Source organism: Podarcis vaucheri (genome assembly GCF_965113315.1).
Source record: "Podarcis vaucheri genome assembly, chromosome: 18".
Lineage (NCBI taxonomy): Eukaryota > Metazoa > Chordata > Lepidosauria > Squamata > Lacertidae > Podarcis > Podarcis vaucheri.
The window spans coordinates 3,447,718-3,466,319 of record NC_138756.1 but is presented as its reverse complement, the minus strand read 5'-3'; the positions used below and the strand labels follow the sequence as shown (position 1 = coordinate 3,466,319).

General features: G+C 49.3%; 2 protein-coding genes and 1 long non-coding RNA gene across 3 annotated transcripts in view; 2 read left to right on the top strand and 1 right to left on the bottom strand.

Moving 5' to 3' along the window:
- Positions 1 to 3,755, bottom strand: part of ABHD8 (abhydrolase domain containing 8) — a 47,133-nt gene extending 43,378 nt beyond the window's left edge. The window contains exon 1 of the mRNA XM_082206552.1: positions 3,589 to 3,755. The gene's annotated coding sequence lies outside the window, so the exon portion shown is untranslated. The remainder of the gene's footprint in view (positions 1 to 3,588) is intronic.
- LOC309523108 overlaps positions 1 to 18,602 on the top strand; it is a 152,692-nt gene that overhangs the window by 562 nt on the left and 133,528 nt on the right. The window lies entirely within an intron of this gene.
- COMP (cartilage oligomeric matrix protein) overlaps positions 17,290 to 18,602 on the top strand; it is a 54,319-nt gene continuing 53,006 nt past the window's right edge. The window contains exon 1 of the mRNA XM_082206343.1: positions 17,290 to 17,700. Within this exon, the coding sequence (XP_082062469.1) occupies positions 17,625 to 17,700 (76 nt within the window). The 5' untranslated portion in view covers positions 17,290 to 17,624. The remainder of the gene's footprint in view (positions 17,701 to 18,602) is intronic.

Genomic DNA, 18,602 nt, shown 5'->3' with positions numbered 1-18,602 from the left:
CGTACAGCCCCTCTCCCCCAGTGCCTGAGTGCTGCTTTGAGACTCCGTAGAGCGCCTCTGTAGAGAGACTACATGTCAAAGGGGAGGAAAGTCCCCCTAAACCCCATGTCTTGGTGAGTGGGAGAAGACAGGAAGGCGATGCAGAGAAGACTGGAACGCAGGAGCCTGGCGGATTCTCCCCTATAATAACTTGTGCAAATGAATTGCGTCAATTCCGTAGAAAAGGACTAGTGTCGCCGAAGCAAAAGGGCAGCAGTTAACTCAGTAGGCAAGGAGGAACGGAAAGGTAAGCTGGACCACCACTGTCAACCGCAGGCAGCTATACAAAGAGAAGCCTTGTGTAAGACTCCTCCTTCAGCAACAGAAGAGTTTGGCCAGAGAGAGGGGGGGGGAGACCTTTGCAGAGTCTGGGGAATCTGTACAATCCGCCCATCTGTACAGCATTAACAATGTTCAGCTTATGTGGACGGAAGCGATGCATCGCTCAGGGCCCAAGGCTAAATTTGGGAAACCTTTACAGGCCGCCATATGGCTGAAGGAGCAAATGAACCAACGAACAGGCAGTGCTTGTGGAAAGAAGATCAGGCAGCCCCGGGTCGTCATCCTGAGACACGCCTCACTGGGATGAAACCCTATTGGGACCTGATTAGGGGGAAGTGGAGATTATAATAATGATTTATTTTGGTGCCAGCTATAAAGCTTGCCCTTCTGCCAAGCCATTTGAGGTGGGTTGAGTGTTCTTTTGGAGGCGATGGCTGGCATTGCCGGAGAAACAAACTGAGTGAACTTTTCACTGAAGCAGATTTCGTTTTAACTGATGGGTTGTTGTTGCTTTTAATTTGTGCATTGCATGTTTTGGATGGTAGCCAACAAAGTCTTATTCTTCCTTATTAAATTTCTATATCGCCCTTCATCCGAAAATCACATAGCCATCAATATAAAAACACAAAAATACGTAACATAATACCAAAAAAAAAACCACTCCCTGTCCCACAAACTTGTTTAAAAGGTCACAGATTGTTTAATCAAACAAAGCCTGGTTCTAGAGAAACATTTTCGCCTGGCGCAATATGTAATGAAGGGACCAGGCGAGTTCCCCTGGGGAGAGCATCCCACAAGTTGGGAGCCACCACCGAAAAGGCCCGTTCTCACGCTGCCACCCGCACAAAGACTTTTGGCTGCACAACAGAACATATGTACAGAAGATGAGCTAGCTGGATCAGGCCCATCTAGTTTAGTACCTTGTTCTCACAGTGGCCAACCAGATGCCGCCAAGCAGAATCTGAACCCAAAACCACTCTCCCCTCGTGCAGTAACTGGTATTCAGAAACATCACTTGAAGCCACAGCAAAGCCCTTGGAGCCACTAGCCATCAACAGACAAACCTTCTCTTCCATGAATTTGCCGTGTGCCCTTTCAAAGCCATCCAAGTTGGTGGACGTTGACTATATGTTGTGTGAAGAGAAGTCCTGGCTTGTAGACTGTCCTCAATAGGCTTCCTCAACCTCGGCCCTCCAGTTGTCTTGAGACTACAATTCCCAGCATCCCTGACCACTGGTCCTGCTAGCTAGGGTAGTGGGGCTACCTTGGAAGGTGACCCGGAAACTACAACTAATCCAGAATGCGGCAGCTAGACTGGTGACTGGGAGCGGCCGCCGAGACCACATAACACCAGTCTTGAAAGACCTGCATTGGCTCCCAGGACGTTTCCGAGCACAATTCAAAGTGTTGGTGCTGACCTTTAAAGCCCTAAACGGCCTCGGTCCAGTATACCTGGAGGAGCGTCTCCACCCCCATCATTCTACCTGGACACTGAGGTCCAGCGCCGAGGGCCTTCTGGCTGTTCCCTCTCTGCAAGAAGCCAAGTTACAGGGAACCAGGCAAAGGGCCTTCTCGGTGGTGGCGCCCGCTCTGTGGAACGCCCTCTCACCAGATGTCAAAGAGATAAACAACTACCTGACATTTAGAAGACATCTGAAGGCAGTCCTGTTCAGGGAAGTTTTTAAAGTGTGACATTTTAATGTATTCTTAATCTTCGTTGGAAGCTGTGCAGAGTGGCTGGGGAAACCCATCCAGATGGGTGGGGTACAAATAATAAATTATTATTATTATTATTATTATTATTATTGGGGTTGTAGGCCAAAAACATCTGGAGGGCCGAGGCTGAGGAAACCTGGTCTTGAATCTTCCAAACAAGCCAGAAATCTGGACAAGGGCTGTTAAAACAACCACCACAACCACAACCTTCTTATCCAGTTCACCCATCTGGCCGGGCCACTTTGTTGCTGATGTTCTGGTGGGCTTCATTTACTTTGGCCACAGAGGATACTGATTCTTGTGTGTTTGTCCGTTCTTTTCTCTCTCCCCCCACCCACCCCTCGGCTTCACTCTCCAAATGGTTCGTTGTGATGAGGTTTGCAGGCGGCCCTGCCGGGGCTTGCCAGAGCTTGCTTCTCCTACCGCCACCCAACGCAGCGCATGGCGTGATCGCTCGCCCGGAGGAGCTGTTAAAAGGGCCTGGCAGGAAACCTCAGACATTTTTTCCTTTGCTACTCATGTCATTTTCAATTAAAAGACAATCGCCTTCCCCTCCCCTCCTCTTCTTAGAACCCTGGGCTGAGTTCCTAGGCGGTAGCTGAGCTACTGGTTGAAAGAGGAACCGATGGAAAGGAAACGCTCTGTGGGACGAGGAGGAGGTGGAAGGAACACGGGTCAGGTGGGGATGAAATCATGAAATGGACCCGTGCTGGACAATGGGAGCGAGAAGAGATGGCAAAAACCAGCGACTCCTGCGGCTGATGTTTGATATTTCCCCAACACACACACACAACTTCTGACCCAACTGCGGGAGGTCACAAAAACACACACTTTGGCATCACGTTTCTCGTTTGGATCCCAACTTTTTACCAGAAATCAGCCTTATGGTAATAATACTGTTTTCAGTTCCTGGCTCGCTTTATGCCCTTGACTCAATTCTTCCTTGCTTGCCCTCCATCTTGAATATATATTTATATATAGAGAGAGAGATTGGCATTTTGATTAAGCAAACAACTTCTTTTTAAGGAAGAAGAGAAGTAGAATAGCAAGAGATGGTCTCTGGTGGACATCACCAGAGACCAACCAATAGCTGGGGAGGGGGGAGCTTGTTATACAGAAAGTACCCCCCAGGAAGGAACACGGGTGGCGCTGTGGGTTAAACCACAGAGCCTAGGACTTGCCAATCAGAAGGTCGGTGGTTTGAATCCCCACAACGGGGTGAGCTCCCCTTGCTCGGTCCCTGCTCCTGCCAACCTAGCAGTTCGAAAGCACCTCAAAGTGCAAGTAGATAAATAGGTGGGAAGGTAAATGGCATTTCCATGCACTGCTCTGGTTCGCCAGAAGTGGCTTAGTCCTGCTGGCCACATGACCCGGAAGCTGTACGCCGGCTTCCTCGGCCAGTAAAGCGAGATGAGCACCGCATCCCCAGAGTCGGTCACGACTGAACCAGTGGTCAGGGGTCCCTTTACCTTTACCTTATCCCCCAGGAAATGGGTTCGATGCCCGACCTATGGAAGGAAAACCAGCCAGTGGCAACAGCCCCACACTTACAAGTTTTTTGAAAGGGAGCTGGTCAAGCTGCAGAGGTCTAAGAACACTGGCCATTCTCCATGACTGCCCGGTACAGGACCAGATACTGTGGGCAGAGAGCAGAGGGTGGTTAGCTGTGTTGGCTCCGGGTTTCGGAGGACCCTTCTCCCTACGTGAACTTACCCATCACACAGGGGTTTATCATGTTTTGGTCCAATCCCGGAACCACTGGAGGAAAGCGGCAAGGCTGGACAAAGGTTGCTGAAGCACAGACAGCTCCAAGCAAACCCCTTGCTCTGACAGAGTTTGGGAGTAGACTGAGGCCAGGGCCTTCTCAGTGGTGGCTCCGACCTGGTGGAATGCTCTGTCCCATGAGACCAGGGCCCTGCAGGATTTAACCTCCTTCCGCAGGGCCTGTAAGACAGAGCTATTCCACCTGGCTTTCAATTTGAATTCCGCCTGATCTTTTATTCCCCTTCCTTTCCTCCCGCTCCCCTTTTTATGAAGATTCCCCGCTCTGGGATCCCACAGCTAATTCTCCCCTGGTCTCCTTGCTGGCCCAAGTAGGACTAATTCAGCCAGCTAGCCCTGGGGATTATCTAATGTTTATTGGATGGATTTTCCCCCTAAATTGATTTTTGAATTCTGAATTTATTGTTATTCATGTTTTATACTGCATTTTATGCTGTTTTTTCTTGCATCAATTACCGGCAAGTGTTTTAAATTTGTTGTTAGCCACCCTGAACCCGGTTTTCTGAACCAGGGAGGGCGGGGTATAAATAAAAAATTATTATTATTATTTTGTACCTCTGTCCGGACTGCTGCCTCCAGGCTAAATTCACCTGTGGAGACCTTCAGGGCCTGAAGATGAGCACTCCTCCCCCATTCCACAGCCTCCCTCCTGAAGGGCTCCTGAACAGGTGATGTGTTGGCAAAGGAAAGCTACCCACCAGGGTCCAGTCTCCAGCCTTATAGGTCCTGGTGGCCTGGGAGGTTTCTCTGGGGAGTCCTGCCCACCCACCTCAGGTGCGATGGTCTCCCTACTGTGATGGCCTGGGACTCGGACTCGGAGCCAGAGGAGTCTCAGTCCGCACCGGATCCTCTGCCTCAGGCATCATCTGAACCAGGTCTGGGGCCTGATCCTGAAGAGTCCCAGTCTGCACGGGTTCCCCTGCAACAAACCCCAGCTGGGCCGAGTCAGGGGCCTGAGCCTGTCCTGGCTCCAGATGCAGGGATGACCTCGCTGCCTCCAGCTGGGCCATCGCTTACAGCTGCTCCACTACCAGTTGGGTCAGGGGAGACTGAGGATGTCGGATTCTCAAGCCGCAGTCAGAGGTAACTGGCCACACTCCAGGCATTCGGCTTGAGATCCTTGTTGACCTCCCCGTCTGCGTCTCCCGGCAGGATACAGGCAAGGTCACTATCGGCGATCCCACTCAGCGTGAGAGGGACACACCTCTCCTCCCTCCTCCCTGCTTCCCTCAGGGAGGGGAAAGAGACAGACAGAAATCTATTTACATGTCTTTATTTCTGTCATTGCAGCAGTACAGAGAAACACGTCTGCACTCTCCAGTCTCCAACAGTAGAGAGAAACTCCACCCCTGTACTTCCAGTACAGGTCAGATGACACTCTGAGCTAACATCCGGTGCTCAGTACAGTGAATAGACTGCCCCTTTGTTCCAATAGTACAGTCCCAAACATCAACATCCTGTTTTGCTTTGCAGACACCTGCAGCTCGCTCTTGCATTGCTGCTTTTTCCTGACAGAGGAGGCCTCTGGGTCTAGTAACCCACCGACGTCTCCCGAGCTGCAGAGACTCAGGTCTGAGGTCTGAGAGGAGAGACCTGAGTACTCGCAGGAGGAGAGCTCGCCTTCGGGCGAAACAGGGAGGTGAGTCGCCGGGGGATCAGGACCGGCCGCTACCCCAACAAAGATAAAAGACTGTCGGACCCCGCCCCAGGTTGTGGGAGCAACATTGCTGTATTCTAGATCCTGTACCTGTCCTTGCCTGGTTTCCTGACTGTGTCCTGCCTTGGCCCTGTCGGACTGACTCCCAGCAGGACCTTTGGATTCTGGTCCAGACCTGGACTGCGTTTCACGGGTTACCCCTGGACGCAGCACACCTACCTTCTGTAATCCGCTCTGAGCCCTGCCCCAGACCCACCTGGGGCTCCTACAGCCTCTGACTACGTGTGCAGATCACTGCTGGAGACACAGGGGTCATAACCTGGTTAGAGTGGGCAAGAGATAGCTTTCTCAACTGCAGGGTCTTCGGCTGGCTGCAGTTAGAAAGAGAATGATGGGCTTTGTGATTTATGAGTCTCAGCTTTGTGATCTCTCTAGGTACCTTCTCAACCCAAGCCAGTGCTGGTCGCAGGTTTTGGCAAGCGGTGGGCAGGGCCTTTCGCCTTCTTGCCCTCCCTGTGGTCTTTCCAGAAGCATCTCATTAGCCATGCTGGGAGGCAGGACGTTCGATTAGGTGGCTACAAATGGGGCCTCCAGACACAGAGGCAGTCTACCCCTGAATTACCTCCGTCCCCTTGCTTCCACTGCATGAATCAGGATAAGAAGAAGGACACAAGGAGTTGCCTTATACATTATCAGGCTTAGTTTGGTCTGCACACACTGACTGGTAGCAGCTGCTCTGTAGATTCAGATAGAGCACATTCCTTAGTAATAATAATAATAATTTATTATTTATACCCCGCCACCCTGGGCGGCTTCCAACAAAGTATTAAAATACAGTGGTCTGTTAAACATTAAAAGCTTCCCTAAACAGGGCTGCCTTCAGATGTCTTCTAAAAGTCTGGTAGTTGTTCTTCTCTTTGACATCTGATGGGAGGGCGTTCCACAGGGTGGGCGCCACCACCGAGAAGGCCCTCTGCCTGGTTCCCTGTAGCTTCACTTCTCGTAATGAGGGAACCGCCAGAAGGCCCTCGGCGCTGGACCTCAGTGTCTGGGCAGAACGATGGGGGTGGAGACGCTCCTTCAGGTATACTGGACCAAGGCCGCTTAGGGCTTTAAAGGTCAGCACCAAAACTTTGAGATGCTAGGAACTGAACACAGACCAGGCACAGCTTTGGTCCAAACCAACACATTTCTTTCTATATCCTTTGCCCAAGCAGAACTTCCATGTCCAGGGCAGTCTACCTCTGAGATAGGGCTAGGGAGCAACCATGGGAGAAAGCTGTTCCCTCCCTGTTTGTGGGCTTCCCTGAGCTGTCCAGTTGGCCTCTGTGGGGAACAGGATTGTGTTGGGAGTAGACCCACATCCTTAAGCTTCCCAGAATCTTTTCCTTCCTCCTGCTACCTCTTCATTAAGTCAGATAGTAGCCACCTGGCCTGCTGAGGTGTGTTTGTCCTCAGCTTCTGTGGGTAAAGTCTTTGTTTTGGGGAAAACAGCGAGCTTTGGAGAGAGCCGCAAGTTCCCCGAACCATCAGAGGAATGGCTCAGGGTGTGTGTTTTTCCAAGGAAAATAAAGGAAAGGAGTGATCTCACCCTGTTGGGACGCCGTGTGCTCAGCAAAAGCATCCCCAAAGGCCATCCGCTGGCTACCGGGTCTTGCATGCTTCTGCCACGCACAAAAAAGAAAGAAAGAAACGACACACACATAGAGAAAAATAACTTCCAGACCCCGTCCAGGAGGCAGGAGAACATCACCTCCTCTTACCGAAAAAGCAAAGTCTTGGAATTCTCTTTCCTGGCTAAACTAATTTGTCCTGCGACCAACTGGCAGCTTAAGGGAGGCCAGTGATGCAGTTCAGTAATTTTAGACTTTGGCCTTACTGGAGAGGGGAGGTTTTTTATTTGCTCGTTGACCTAAAACATTGCGAGCCGTCCTTCCGCCCCCTGGCACGGAGCTACAAGGGCCCAGGAGATAAGGACACCTGCTCTGCATGCAGAAGGTCCCAAGGATTCCCCCGCCCTCAGGTGGTGCAACCTGAAATCCTGGATAGCTGCTGCTGGATAAATGGGGCTCATCAGCATGGGAAGGTAGCCCACCTGGAAGAAGGATAACTCTGTTCCTGAAGCTCCGTCACCTTGTGGCAGAATTGTAGTGTTGGAAGGGGGACCCCAGGGGTCATCCAGTCCAGCCCCCTGCAATGCAGGGATCTCAGCTCAAGCATCCCTGACAGAGGGCCTCCCAACCTCTGCTTAAAAATCTCCTAGGAAGGAACGTCCACAGTCTCCAGAGCATGGGCAGGCAAACTAAGTCCCGGGGGCCGGATCCGGCCCAATTGCCTTCTAAATCCGGCCCACGGACCGTCCGGGAATCAGCATGTTTTTACATGAGTAGAATGTGCCCTTTTATTTAAAATGCATCTCAGTTATTTGTGGGGCATAGAAATTTGTTCATATATTTTTTTCCAAAATACAGTCATACCTCATGTTACGTCCGCTTCATGTTACGTTCTTTCAAGTTACGTCCTGCAGCGACTCAGAAGTACCGGAAAGGATTACTTCCGGGTTTCGCCGCTCGCGCATGTGCAGAAGCGCAAAAGGACGCCGCGCGCATGCGCAGAAGCAGCGAATCGCAACCCATGTGTGCGCAGATGCACCACTGCGGTTGCGCTCTTTTCATGTTGCGAACGGGCCTCTGGAACGGATCCTGTTTGCAGCCAGAGGTACCACTGTATAGTCCGGCCCCCCACAAGGTCTGAGGGACAGTGGAGTGGCCCCCTGCTGAAAAGGTTTGCTGACCCTTGCTCCAGAGAGAGACCATTCCACTTGTCAAACAGCTCTTACTCATTTGTAAGAAAGGCTTTGGGATTAAAATCCTTACCCAGCGCCTTGCAGAACAGTGTAAAGAGAAGGAAAAGATAAGGAGCAGATCTTCGGATCTGGAGTGGACTCCCAAGATGATTCAACAGTACCTTGTACACCTCATTCTGGCAACTCAACTCCAGAAGCCAAGGTGGTGTCAGACATCTGACATTTTACCGCATGGTAAAATGCGGTCTTGACTATGCTACCACTCAGTGGATTTGTAACTGGCTGACTGACCGAACCCAAAGGGTGCTCATCAATGGTTCCTCTTCATCCTGGAGAAGAGTGACTAGTGGGGTGCCACAGGGTTCTGTCTTGGGCCCGGTCTTATTCAACATTTTTGTCAACGACTTGGATGATGGACTCAAGGGCATCCTGATCAAATTTGCAGATGACACCAAACTGGGAGGGGTGGCTAACACCCCAGAGGACAGGATCACACTTCAAAACGACCTTGACAGATTAGAGAACTGGGCAAAAATAAACAAGATGAATTTTAACAGGGAGAAATGTAAAGTATTGCACTTGGGCAAAAAAAATGAGAGGCACAAATACAAGATGGGTGACACCTGGCTTGAGAGCAGTACATGTGAAAAGGATCTAGGAGTCTTGGTTGACCACAAACTTGACATGAGCCAACAGTGTGACACGGCAGCTAAAAAAGCCAATGCAATTCTGGGCTGCATCAATAGGAGTATAGCATCTAGATCAGGGGATGTAATAGTGCCACTGTATTCTGCTCTGGTCAGACCTCACCTGGAGTACTGTGTCCAGTTCTGGGCACCACAATTCAAGAAGGACACTGACAAACTGGAACGTGTCCAGAGGAGGGCAACCAAAATGGTCAAAGGCCTGGAAACGATGCCTTATGAGGAACGGCTAAGGGAGCTGGGCATGTTTAGCCTGGAGAAGAGGAGGTTAAGGGGTGATATGATAGCCATCTTCAAATATAGAAAAGGATGTCACATAGAGGAGGGAGAAAGGTTGTTTTCTGCTGCTCCAGAGAAGCGGACACGGAGCAATGGATCCAAACTACAAGAAAGAAGATTCCACCTAAACATTAGGAAGAACTTCCTGACAGTAAGAGCTGTTTGACAGTGGAATTTGCTGCCAAGGAGTGTGGTGGAGTCTCCTACTTTGGAGGTCTTTAAGCAGAGGCTTGACAACCATATGTCAGGAGTGCTCTGATGGTGTTTCCTGCTTGGCAGGGGGTTGGACTCGATGGCCCTTGTGGTCTCTTCCAACTCTAGGATTCTATGATTCTATGATTCTAATCTTTCTTGCTCTGCTTTCCTTTAGATCACCTCAGCGAAGCCGAGAGAGGGGGTCTTGTGGTCAGGGCAGCCCAAGACCTCCAGACACACGCCCCAGGCGTTTGTGGGGTGCCTCAGGGCTCCGTCCTCTCCCCCATGCTTTTCAACATCTACATGCAGCCGCTGGGAGAGATCATCAGGGGGTTTGGGCTGGGTGTCCATCAATATGCGAATGACACCCAGCTCTACCTCTCTTTTAAATCAGAACCAGTGAAGGCGGTGAAGGTCCTGTGTGAGTGTCTGGAGGCGGTTGGAGGATGGATGGCGGCTAACAGATTGAGGTTCAATCCTGACAAGACAGAAGTACAGTTTTTGGGGGACAGGAGGCGGGCGGGTGTGGAGGATTCCCTGGTCCTGAATGGGGTAACTGTGCCCCCTGAAGGACCAGCTGTGCAGCCTGGGAGTCATTTTGGACTCACAGCTGTCCATGGAGGCGCAGGTCAAATCTGTGTCCAGGGCAGCTGTTTACCAGCTCCACCTGGTATGCAGGATGAGACCCTTCCTGCCCACGGACTGTCTGGCCAGAGTGGTGCATGCTCTAGTTATCTCCCGCTTGGACTACTGCAATGTGCTCTACATGGGGCTACCTTTGTAGGTGACCTGGAAACTACAACTAATCCAGAATGAGGCACCTAGACTGGTGACTGGGGGCGGCTGCCGAGACCACATAACACCAGTCTTCAAAGATCTACACTGGCTTCCAGTACGTTTCCGAGCACAATTCAAAGTGTTGGTGCTGACCTTTAAATCCCTAAACGGCCTTGGTCCAGTATACCTGAAGGAGCGTCTCCACCCCCATCATCCAACCCGGACACTGAAGTCCAGCTCCGAGGGCCTTCTGGCGGTTCCCTCACTGCAAGAAGCCAAGTTACAGGGAACCAGGCAGAGGGCCTTCTCGGTAGTGGCCCCCGCCCTGTGAAATGCCATCCCACCAGAGAGCCAGTGTGGTGTAGTGGTTAAGAGCGGTAGTCTCGTAATCTGGGGAACCGGGTTCGCGTCTCCGCTCCTCCACATGCAGCTGCTGGGTGACCTTGGGCCAGTCACACTTCTGTGAAGTCTCTCAGCCCCACTCACCTCACAGAGTGTTTGTTGTGGGGGAGGAGGGGAAAGGAGAATGTTAGCCGCTTTGAGACTCCTTAAAGGGAGTGAAAGGCGAGATATCAAATCCAAACTCTTCTTCTTCTTCTTTTTCAGATGTCAAAGAGAAAAACAACTACTAGACTTTTAGAAGACATCTGAAGGCAGCCCTGTTTAGGGAAGCTTTTAATGTTTAACAGACTACTTATTTTAATACTTTGTTGGAAGCCGCCCAGGGTGGCTGGGGAGACCCAGCCAGATGGGCAGGGTATAAATAAATTATTATTATTATTATTATTATTATTATTATTATTATTATTATTATCATTATCATTTGCCCCAGGGAGATCACTTTGATGAACAACACAGGAGGCAGCAGCTACGAGTTGCTAGTCTCTGCAGCCACAGCAGGAGCTGTGATTCTCCAGCAATTTGACTTTGCCAGCAATGCTATCAATCAGTGCAGACGGTGCTATTTATTTATTAAATTAGAGGATTTGCTACCCTGCTTTTCAGCCAGAAAAAAACCCAGAGCAGCTTACATACAGTCAAAACAAGACAGCCCTGACCTGCAGGCTTACACTCTTTTAAAAAAAAAAAAACCCCAACTCACAACACAACACGCAAGGGGAAAGGGAGCAGGAGGGAAGAGGAAAACTGAAACTCAAGCATCGGTTTCTAAACGACGGCTCCTAATATTGACCAGCTGGCAACATTCAGAGGAAGGAGGTACCTGATGGAACTGGGCCTCCTGCTACCAATCTCTCCCACTGAGGGAGACTGATGGAATGGGTCACAGCAGAGCCGATGGACCAGTGGCTCTGTCCCAGCCCACAAATATCAAAAATAATCAGCAGCAGCAGGGTCCAAATTCGAAGCAGCCAAACAGAGGTTCTGCACAATGTTCTGCTTTTTATTTCCCTTTTTGAGGGGGGTGGTCCTGAATATTTGATCCTGGTCAAGGTTATTGTTCCTGGCAGTTTCTGCTTCCTCCGCCTAGGTGGTCTCCCACACAAATCAGGACATCAGGGAACATTTCCATGATGCTCTGGCAGCTCATCAGATCCAGAGAACAGGTCTCCTTTTGCCCACTTGCGTGATTCCCACCAGAGTGGTGGCTCTGATTTGCCTTCCCGTGATTGATCCATGCACACAGCTTTGTGTTTGCGTGTCCTGAAACATCTGTGAAATGTTAAAACTTAAAATTCTCATCAGCAAACCTAGCTCGGCTGCTGCCCTGCGTAAGAAATTATAGAACAATGGGGCCACCACTGAAGAGGCCCCGTCTCCCAGTCTTGCCTCCAAAGACCGGGAGGCCCTTTTTGTAGACCACCAAGACAATTGTCTTGTCAGGACAGCTTAGGAACATGTTGTTCTAGGCAACTCCTTGGAGAAAGGGTTGCCAACTTTCCCCCTACAGCACCTGCTCCCATGGCTCAATTATTGGCATGACTCACATTGACATGGGACGCGGGTGGTGCTGTGGTCTAAACCACTGAGCCTTGGGCTTGCTGATCGGAAGGTCGGCTGTTCGAATCCCCGCAACGGGGTGAGCTCCCATTGCTCGGTCCCTGCTCCTGCCAACCTAGCAGTTCGAAAGCACGTCAAAGTGCAAGTAGATAAAGAGGTACCACTCCGGCGGGAAGGTAAACGGCATTTCCATGCGCTACTCTGGTTTGCCAGAAGCAGCTTAGTCATGCTGGCCACATGACCCGGAAGCTGTACGCCGGCTCCCTCAGCCAATAAAGCGAGATGAGCACCGCAACCCCAGAGTCGGCCACGACTGGACCTAATGGTCAGGGATCCCTTTACACATTGACATAGCAGCTGAACTTTGACTCTCTCCATACAGCATGGGGAAGAACATTTATCTGCTACGTTGGAAGCGCTGCTCTTAAAGGCGCAGGAGCTCTTCTGGTAAATAGAAGTTGGCAACAGAAAGGGCACAGCCTCCTGTCTTTACAGTGGGGAGGGGAGCGTTGAACAAAGCGTAACCACAAGGTGACCCTTGCTCTGCTTTTGCAAGGTGCTTGGCCTCCAAGATTTGGGGGAGGGGCTCCCCCACTCCCAAAAAACAATCCATTAACACCTCGCTTGGATGAAGAAAATCGCTCTTTCCATATGGCCTCACTTTTATTGGTGTTGGATCAGACATTTCTAGACACAGGGGTTTTTCTTTTTTTAAAAAATAATAATAATGTTGGGCTTTGAGGCTCGCCTGCCCCTATGGACTGCTATTGCTCCATATTCTAAGTTCAGCCCTCTTAATGGGAATTCCTGTCGGGATGGTCTAACAAGAGGCGCTTGTTTGCTCCTGCCGCTCCAACCCATGTTCCACGAATTCCCTTCCCCAACACCGACAACAACTCTCTTTAAAGAAGAAGAGAGAGAAAAAATCACATACATAAGACTTCTTTTGAAGTGACGCTCCGGTTGGAAAAAAACAGCTTGCCAGCTGGGCTGGGAAGACATCGGTCAAGCTGTCATGTTTGCCTGGAGAAGGGACTGTAACTTTGCCTACAGAAAATTCCCAGTTCAGGCCCTGGCACTTCCAGTTGGAGCTGTGAAGGCCCCCCGTTTGAAAACCTGGAGAGCCACTGCTGTCAGTCAGTGTTGACAATACTGAGCTGGATAAAGGTAAAGGGACCCCTGACCATTAGGTCCAGTCGTGGCCGACTCTGGGGTTGCGGCGCTCATCTTGCTTTATTGGCCGAGGGAGCTGGCGTACAGCTTCTGGGTCATGTGGCCAGCAGGACTAAGCCACTTCTGGCGAACCAGAGCAGCGCACGGAAACGCCGTTTACCTTCCCGCCGGAGCGGTACCTATTTATCTACTTGCACTTTGAGGTGCTTTCGAACTGCTAGGTTGGCAGGAGGCTGAACTGGATAGAGTAGTGCAATATAAAGGTGCAATGTAAATTCACCCTTTTTAAATAAAAATAACTTTTTATTCAAAATTAGAAAAAAACATATCATCCTTATTTCCCCCCCATTTTCCTCCCTCCCCTCCCTCCCCCCACAGAACCCCCCCCCGACTTCCCTCAGTTCCATTCTTTGATTTCTCTAAAAATGCTGTTTTCTGCATGTTATACAGTTGTATAAATACTCAAACTATCTAGCTGATTATTATCAATAAAAAGTTTGTGAATGTTTATTCAAAACCTGCCAAGGAGTCCAGTTCGCTTTGTTGTGTCTTCAAATACTTTATAAAGGGTTCCCATTCATCCTTAAAATCACAGTTATCCTTGTCCCATAGCTTATATGTCAGTTTTGCCAGTTCTGCATAGTCCATCAAATTTTCTTATCATGATTCTTTAGTTGGGGTTCCTTCAGCCTTCCATCCTTGTGCTACCAGAACTCTCGTGGCCGTTGTCGCATACATGAAGATGTTTTTCAGCTTTTTTGGCAGGTCTTTCCCTACAATCCCTAGTAAAAATACTTCAGGTTTTTAAACAAATGTTAAATGGAACATTTTCTTCAATTCGTTGTATATCATTTCCCAAAATTTTTAAATTACCTTACAATCCCACCACATATGATAAAATGTCCCCTCCTGTAAATTCGCCCTTTATTCACAACAATGAGGACCAGAGTCTTGATTTATTTTTAGGGGCAGGGCTGCAGTTCCGTGGTAGAGAGCCTGCGGAAGGCCGCTAGTTCAAACTCCAGCAGTTAAGACTGGATGGACCACAGGCCTCACTCAGAATAAGGAAGCGTCCAAAGTTCCTATTTCAATTACAGTCGTCCCTTGGAAGTCAAATAGAATCCATTCCAGAAGTCCGTTCGACTTCCAAAGCGTTCATAAACCGAAGTGCAGCTTCCGATTGGCTGCAGGAAGCTCCTGCAGCCAATCGGAAGCCCCATCAGACATTCGGCTTTCAAAAGAACGTTCAGAAACCGGAACAGTCACTTCCAGGTTTCAATTGTTCAGGAGCCAATTTGTTCGGGAGACAAGGCATTTGAGATCCAAGGTACAACTGTACTCCATTGTTCAGAACAGTGAGGACTAGAATCTCACTTCATCTTTAACCAAAAGTGGCAGATTATATACTCTGAATTCAAAAGTCCCCAGATTCAATGTCTCCTGCCTGAAATGGGGCAGAGCAGCTGCCAGGCAGTATTTGAGCTGGAATGACCGATGGTCTGATGCAGAGAAAAGTTTTCCTCCCTCTGTCATGCTACAATTGGCAGATGTCCAAAGAAGCTGGACGCTGGAAGATTTGGGACAGGTAAGAGACAGTCCTCCTTTACGCAGCACAGCTGAACTATGGAACTCCCTCCTGCAGTGGGGCCACAAACTTGGATGGCTTTAAAAAAGGACTGGGCAAATTCACGGGGGTGGGGGTGGGGGTGGACTGTGGATGGCTACTAGCCAATCTGGTTGGCCACTAGGAAAGAAAGAAAGAAAGAAAAAAGAAAGAAAGAAAGAAAGAAAGAAAGAAAGAAAGAAAGAAAGAAAGAAAGAAAGAAAGAAAAAAGAAAGAAAGAAAGAAAGAAAGAAAGAAAGAAAGAAAGAAAGAAAGAAAGAAAGAAAGAAAGAAAGAAAGATGGATGGAAGACAGGATGCTGAATAGTGCCGGATTTACATACAAGCTAAACAAACCTAGGACTTGCCGATCAGAAGGTTGGCGGTTTGAATCCCCATGACGGGGTGAGCTCCCGTTGCTCGGTCCCTGCTCCTGCCAACCTAGCAGTTCGAAAGCAGGCCAGTGCAAGTGGATAAATAGGTACCACTCCGGCGGGAAGGTAAACGGCATTTCCGTGCACTGCTCTGGTTCGCCAGAAGCGGCTTAGTCATGCTGGACACATGACCCGGAAGCTGTCTGCAGACAAATGCCGGCTCCCTCGGCCAATAAAGCGAGATGAGCACCACAACCCCAGAGTCGGTCACGCCTGGACCTAATGGTCCGGGGTCCCTTTACCTTTACCTTTAAACAAGCTATAGCTTAGGGCCCCACTCTCTTGGGGGCCACCATAAAATTTAAAGGGGGGAAAACTGGATGTACATTTCTAAAATATAAGATAAAACACAAATAAAATAAAACCTACATACAGCAACAGTGTTTTGTGTTGTGTAGGCTCCTATTTGTTGTGTGCGAATGGCTTTAGATACCTATTAGGTCCATAAATTACCATATAGCATATATTCAACAACAACAACAAAAGCAGCAACAATTTGTTGTTGACAAAGGACAGCTGGACATATAAAGGGCCCCATTACCTTCAGTAGCTGAGGGCCTCATCAAACCGAAATCTAGCCCTGATGATGAACTTAGATGGGGGCCCCTTTGGCTGTTCATCTGTTCTTAAAAAGTAGAAAGAAAGCCCACAATTCATCAAATCGCAGGATACCAATTGCTAGCGCCCACAAAAAAAGAAAGTCCTGTATGGTTTTTGCGGGGGACTTGTGTTATGTACTGAAGTTCTCACCCTGGGCCAGCAGGGGGATACTGTAGATAGTTATGCAAATGAAGGATCGAAAGTGACGTTCAGTGATTGGATAGTTTGTATGCAAATGAAGGATCGAAAGTGACGTTCAGTGTTTGGATAGTTTTAGAAAGTTTCTACAGTTACGTTGTTCTGGAGCTCTATATAAGCAGGCTGACTGAGCAGTTCAGTTCAGTTCTGTCCCAGCTTACAAATAAAGAGCTGCTTTGGAAAAATTGCTGTGTTGTCTGATACAGTGGTGCCTCGCAAGACGAAATTAATCTGTTCCGCGAGCCTCTTCGTCTAGCGGTTTTTTCGTCTTGCGAAGCAACCCTATTAGCGGCTTAGCAGATTAGCGCTATTAGCGGTTTAGCGGCTATTAAAGGCTTAGCGGCTAAAAAGGCTATTAGCGGATTAGCGGCTTAGAAAAGGGGGGTGCGAAAAAAATCGCAAGACTCGCAAGACGTTTTCATCTTGCAAAGCAAGCCCATAGGGAAATTCGTCTTGCAAAGCGCATCGAAAAACGGAAAACCCTTTCATCTAGCGGGTTTCTCGTCTTGCGAGGCATTCGTCTTGCGGGGGCACCACTGTATGTTCACCCACAACTTAACAACTTGGAACCTACGGCAATCCAGAGGCGCTTGCATTCCAGTGCCCACCAACCAGCCCAGTCAATGGTCAGATAGGTTGAGTTGAACATCTGAAGGGCACTGTTACCTACCCCTTTGTGGAGGGCCACTGGCCAAGCCTTGGACCCCCCTGACCCCCTCCCCCCCACAACTGGACGTTGGAGGGGGCAGTTCAGGCATGGGGGGCACAAGCTGTCTGGGGTGGCTGAGCCTCAGCTAAGCACAGCACGAAGCATGAACCTCTGCCACCTTGCTGCCAAGCGCAAAATGCTTCTTAGGCATTCCATAAAACCAAAGCAGAGTAGCTCTCTGCCCGCAAAGAGCTTACAGTTGGGATTTCAGCAGTGGTGGGAGAGGAGGTGGCGGGGAGAAGGAATGTGCGTAAGGGGCAACTTTTCACCAACTAAGGTTTCACAGGGACAGGGGAAGGTGAGTTTTGAAGAATGCTATGGAGGAAATCATTCCTCCAAACATTTTAATCCCCGAGTTGTTGTTTCCCCCCGATTTCATTAGAAAATAAAAACATGCCAATCCACCACCGCAAGGTAAGCAGTCGTCTTGATGGTTTTCTCATACACTGTTTGTTCTCCTAATTTAATTTATCTCACTCTCTCGCTCTCTCCCGCTGGACCAGGAGCCAGGGATGACGTCTCCTATGAGCATCGGAGCGAATAAAAACTTCAGAGGGCAGAAATGAAGCTTCATAAACAGCAAAGCCCAGGCGCTCAGCAGGGGGAGCAGAGCTGAGGTTTCATGAGTTCTCCAGCCAATTTTTTTATATATACAAAAGACTCTTAAAAGGGGGCAGGCTGCCTGCACGGGCATCACCTTCAGGCTTTGAGAATGACTGTCGCTCCGAAGTTAATTCTTCTACTGAGCTTCTGCTCCTATGGCTCAACCCAGATGCCTGGAGGAAGAGGTGAGTTAAGATTCCCTGTTGCAGTCTCGTTCTTTCTCAAGAAAGTCAGGAGGGGTTTGTAAAATAAACCACCCAGGTTGATTTTCTTCATTCTTTAAGTCATCCCCCATTGAGGCTCCTGTGTGATCAGTTCCCTTCTGTTTTAGCAACATATCCTGGTTTTCTTGTTAAATCTTGATAGCATGGTTCATGTTTGCCTAGGTAGCTGGCTGCTAACTGCAGCTTAAAGACGAACCAAGTTTCGCGAACAATTATTTTACATGTAATCTTAACTGGGTTTTGCCCCTCAAGCCCTTCTAAGTCTGGGATTGGGCCAGGCAAAAGCTACGGTCAGGCAAAGAATCATAGACACCGAGAGACAACAGGACTGCTCAAGGTGCCCCAACTATAAAATTGGAGAAATCGAGAGATATATAGCGCACCGGCAGCATATCTCTTCTTTCTCGTATCCAAAAATGCAAGAAAGGCTTTTACACTCGCCGGAAGCTCGGCTCTGCCCTCGCCGGATTCTTTAAAAAAGTCCCATATGCTCAGAGACTTTGCGCCTGTTCATTGGGGGAGCTAGGAAGCCCAGAGCACTTGCTCTTTAAATGTCCCTTTTAGGAAGAGGCACGGAGTGAGGACCACTGGTCCCCTGCTGGTGAGGCTCGCTGACCTCCCGGAAAAGCAAAAATTGACCTTTTCCTGTTAGGCAAAGATCATAAGACGACCCGGATGGTCGCCAGATTCTGTGTACAGATCTGTAGGCGCAGACCATCCCCCCGACCCAAAGTAGTTCGTTAAGATAATCCCCAAACTCGGTTACATGGGTGATTCTGGGTCATCTCTCTGCGGTAGCTTATCTTAAAGTTTTAAGTGTCTATACGCTTATCGCATTTATAAATTTTAAATTTATTGGTGTA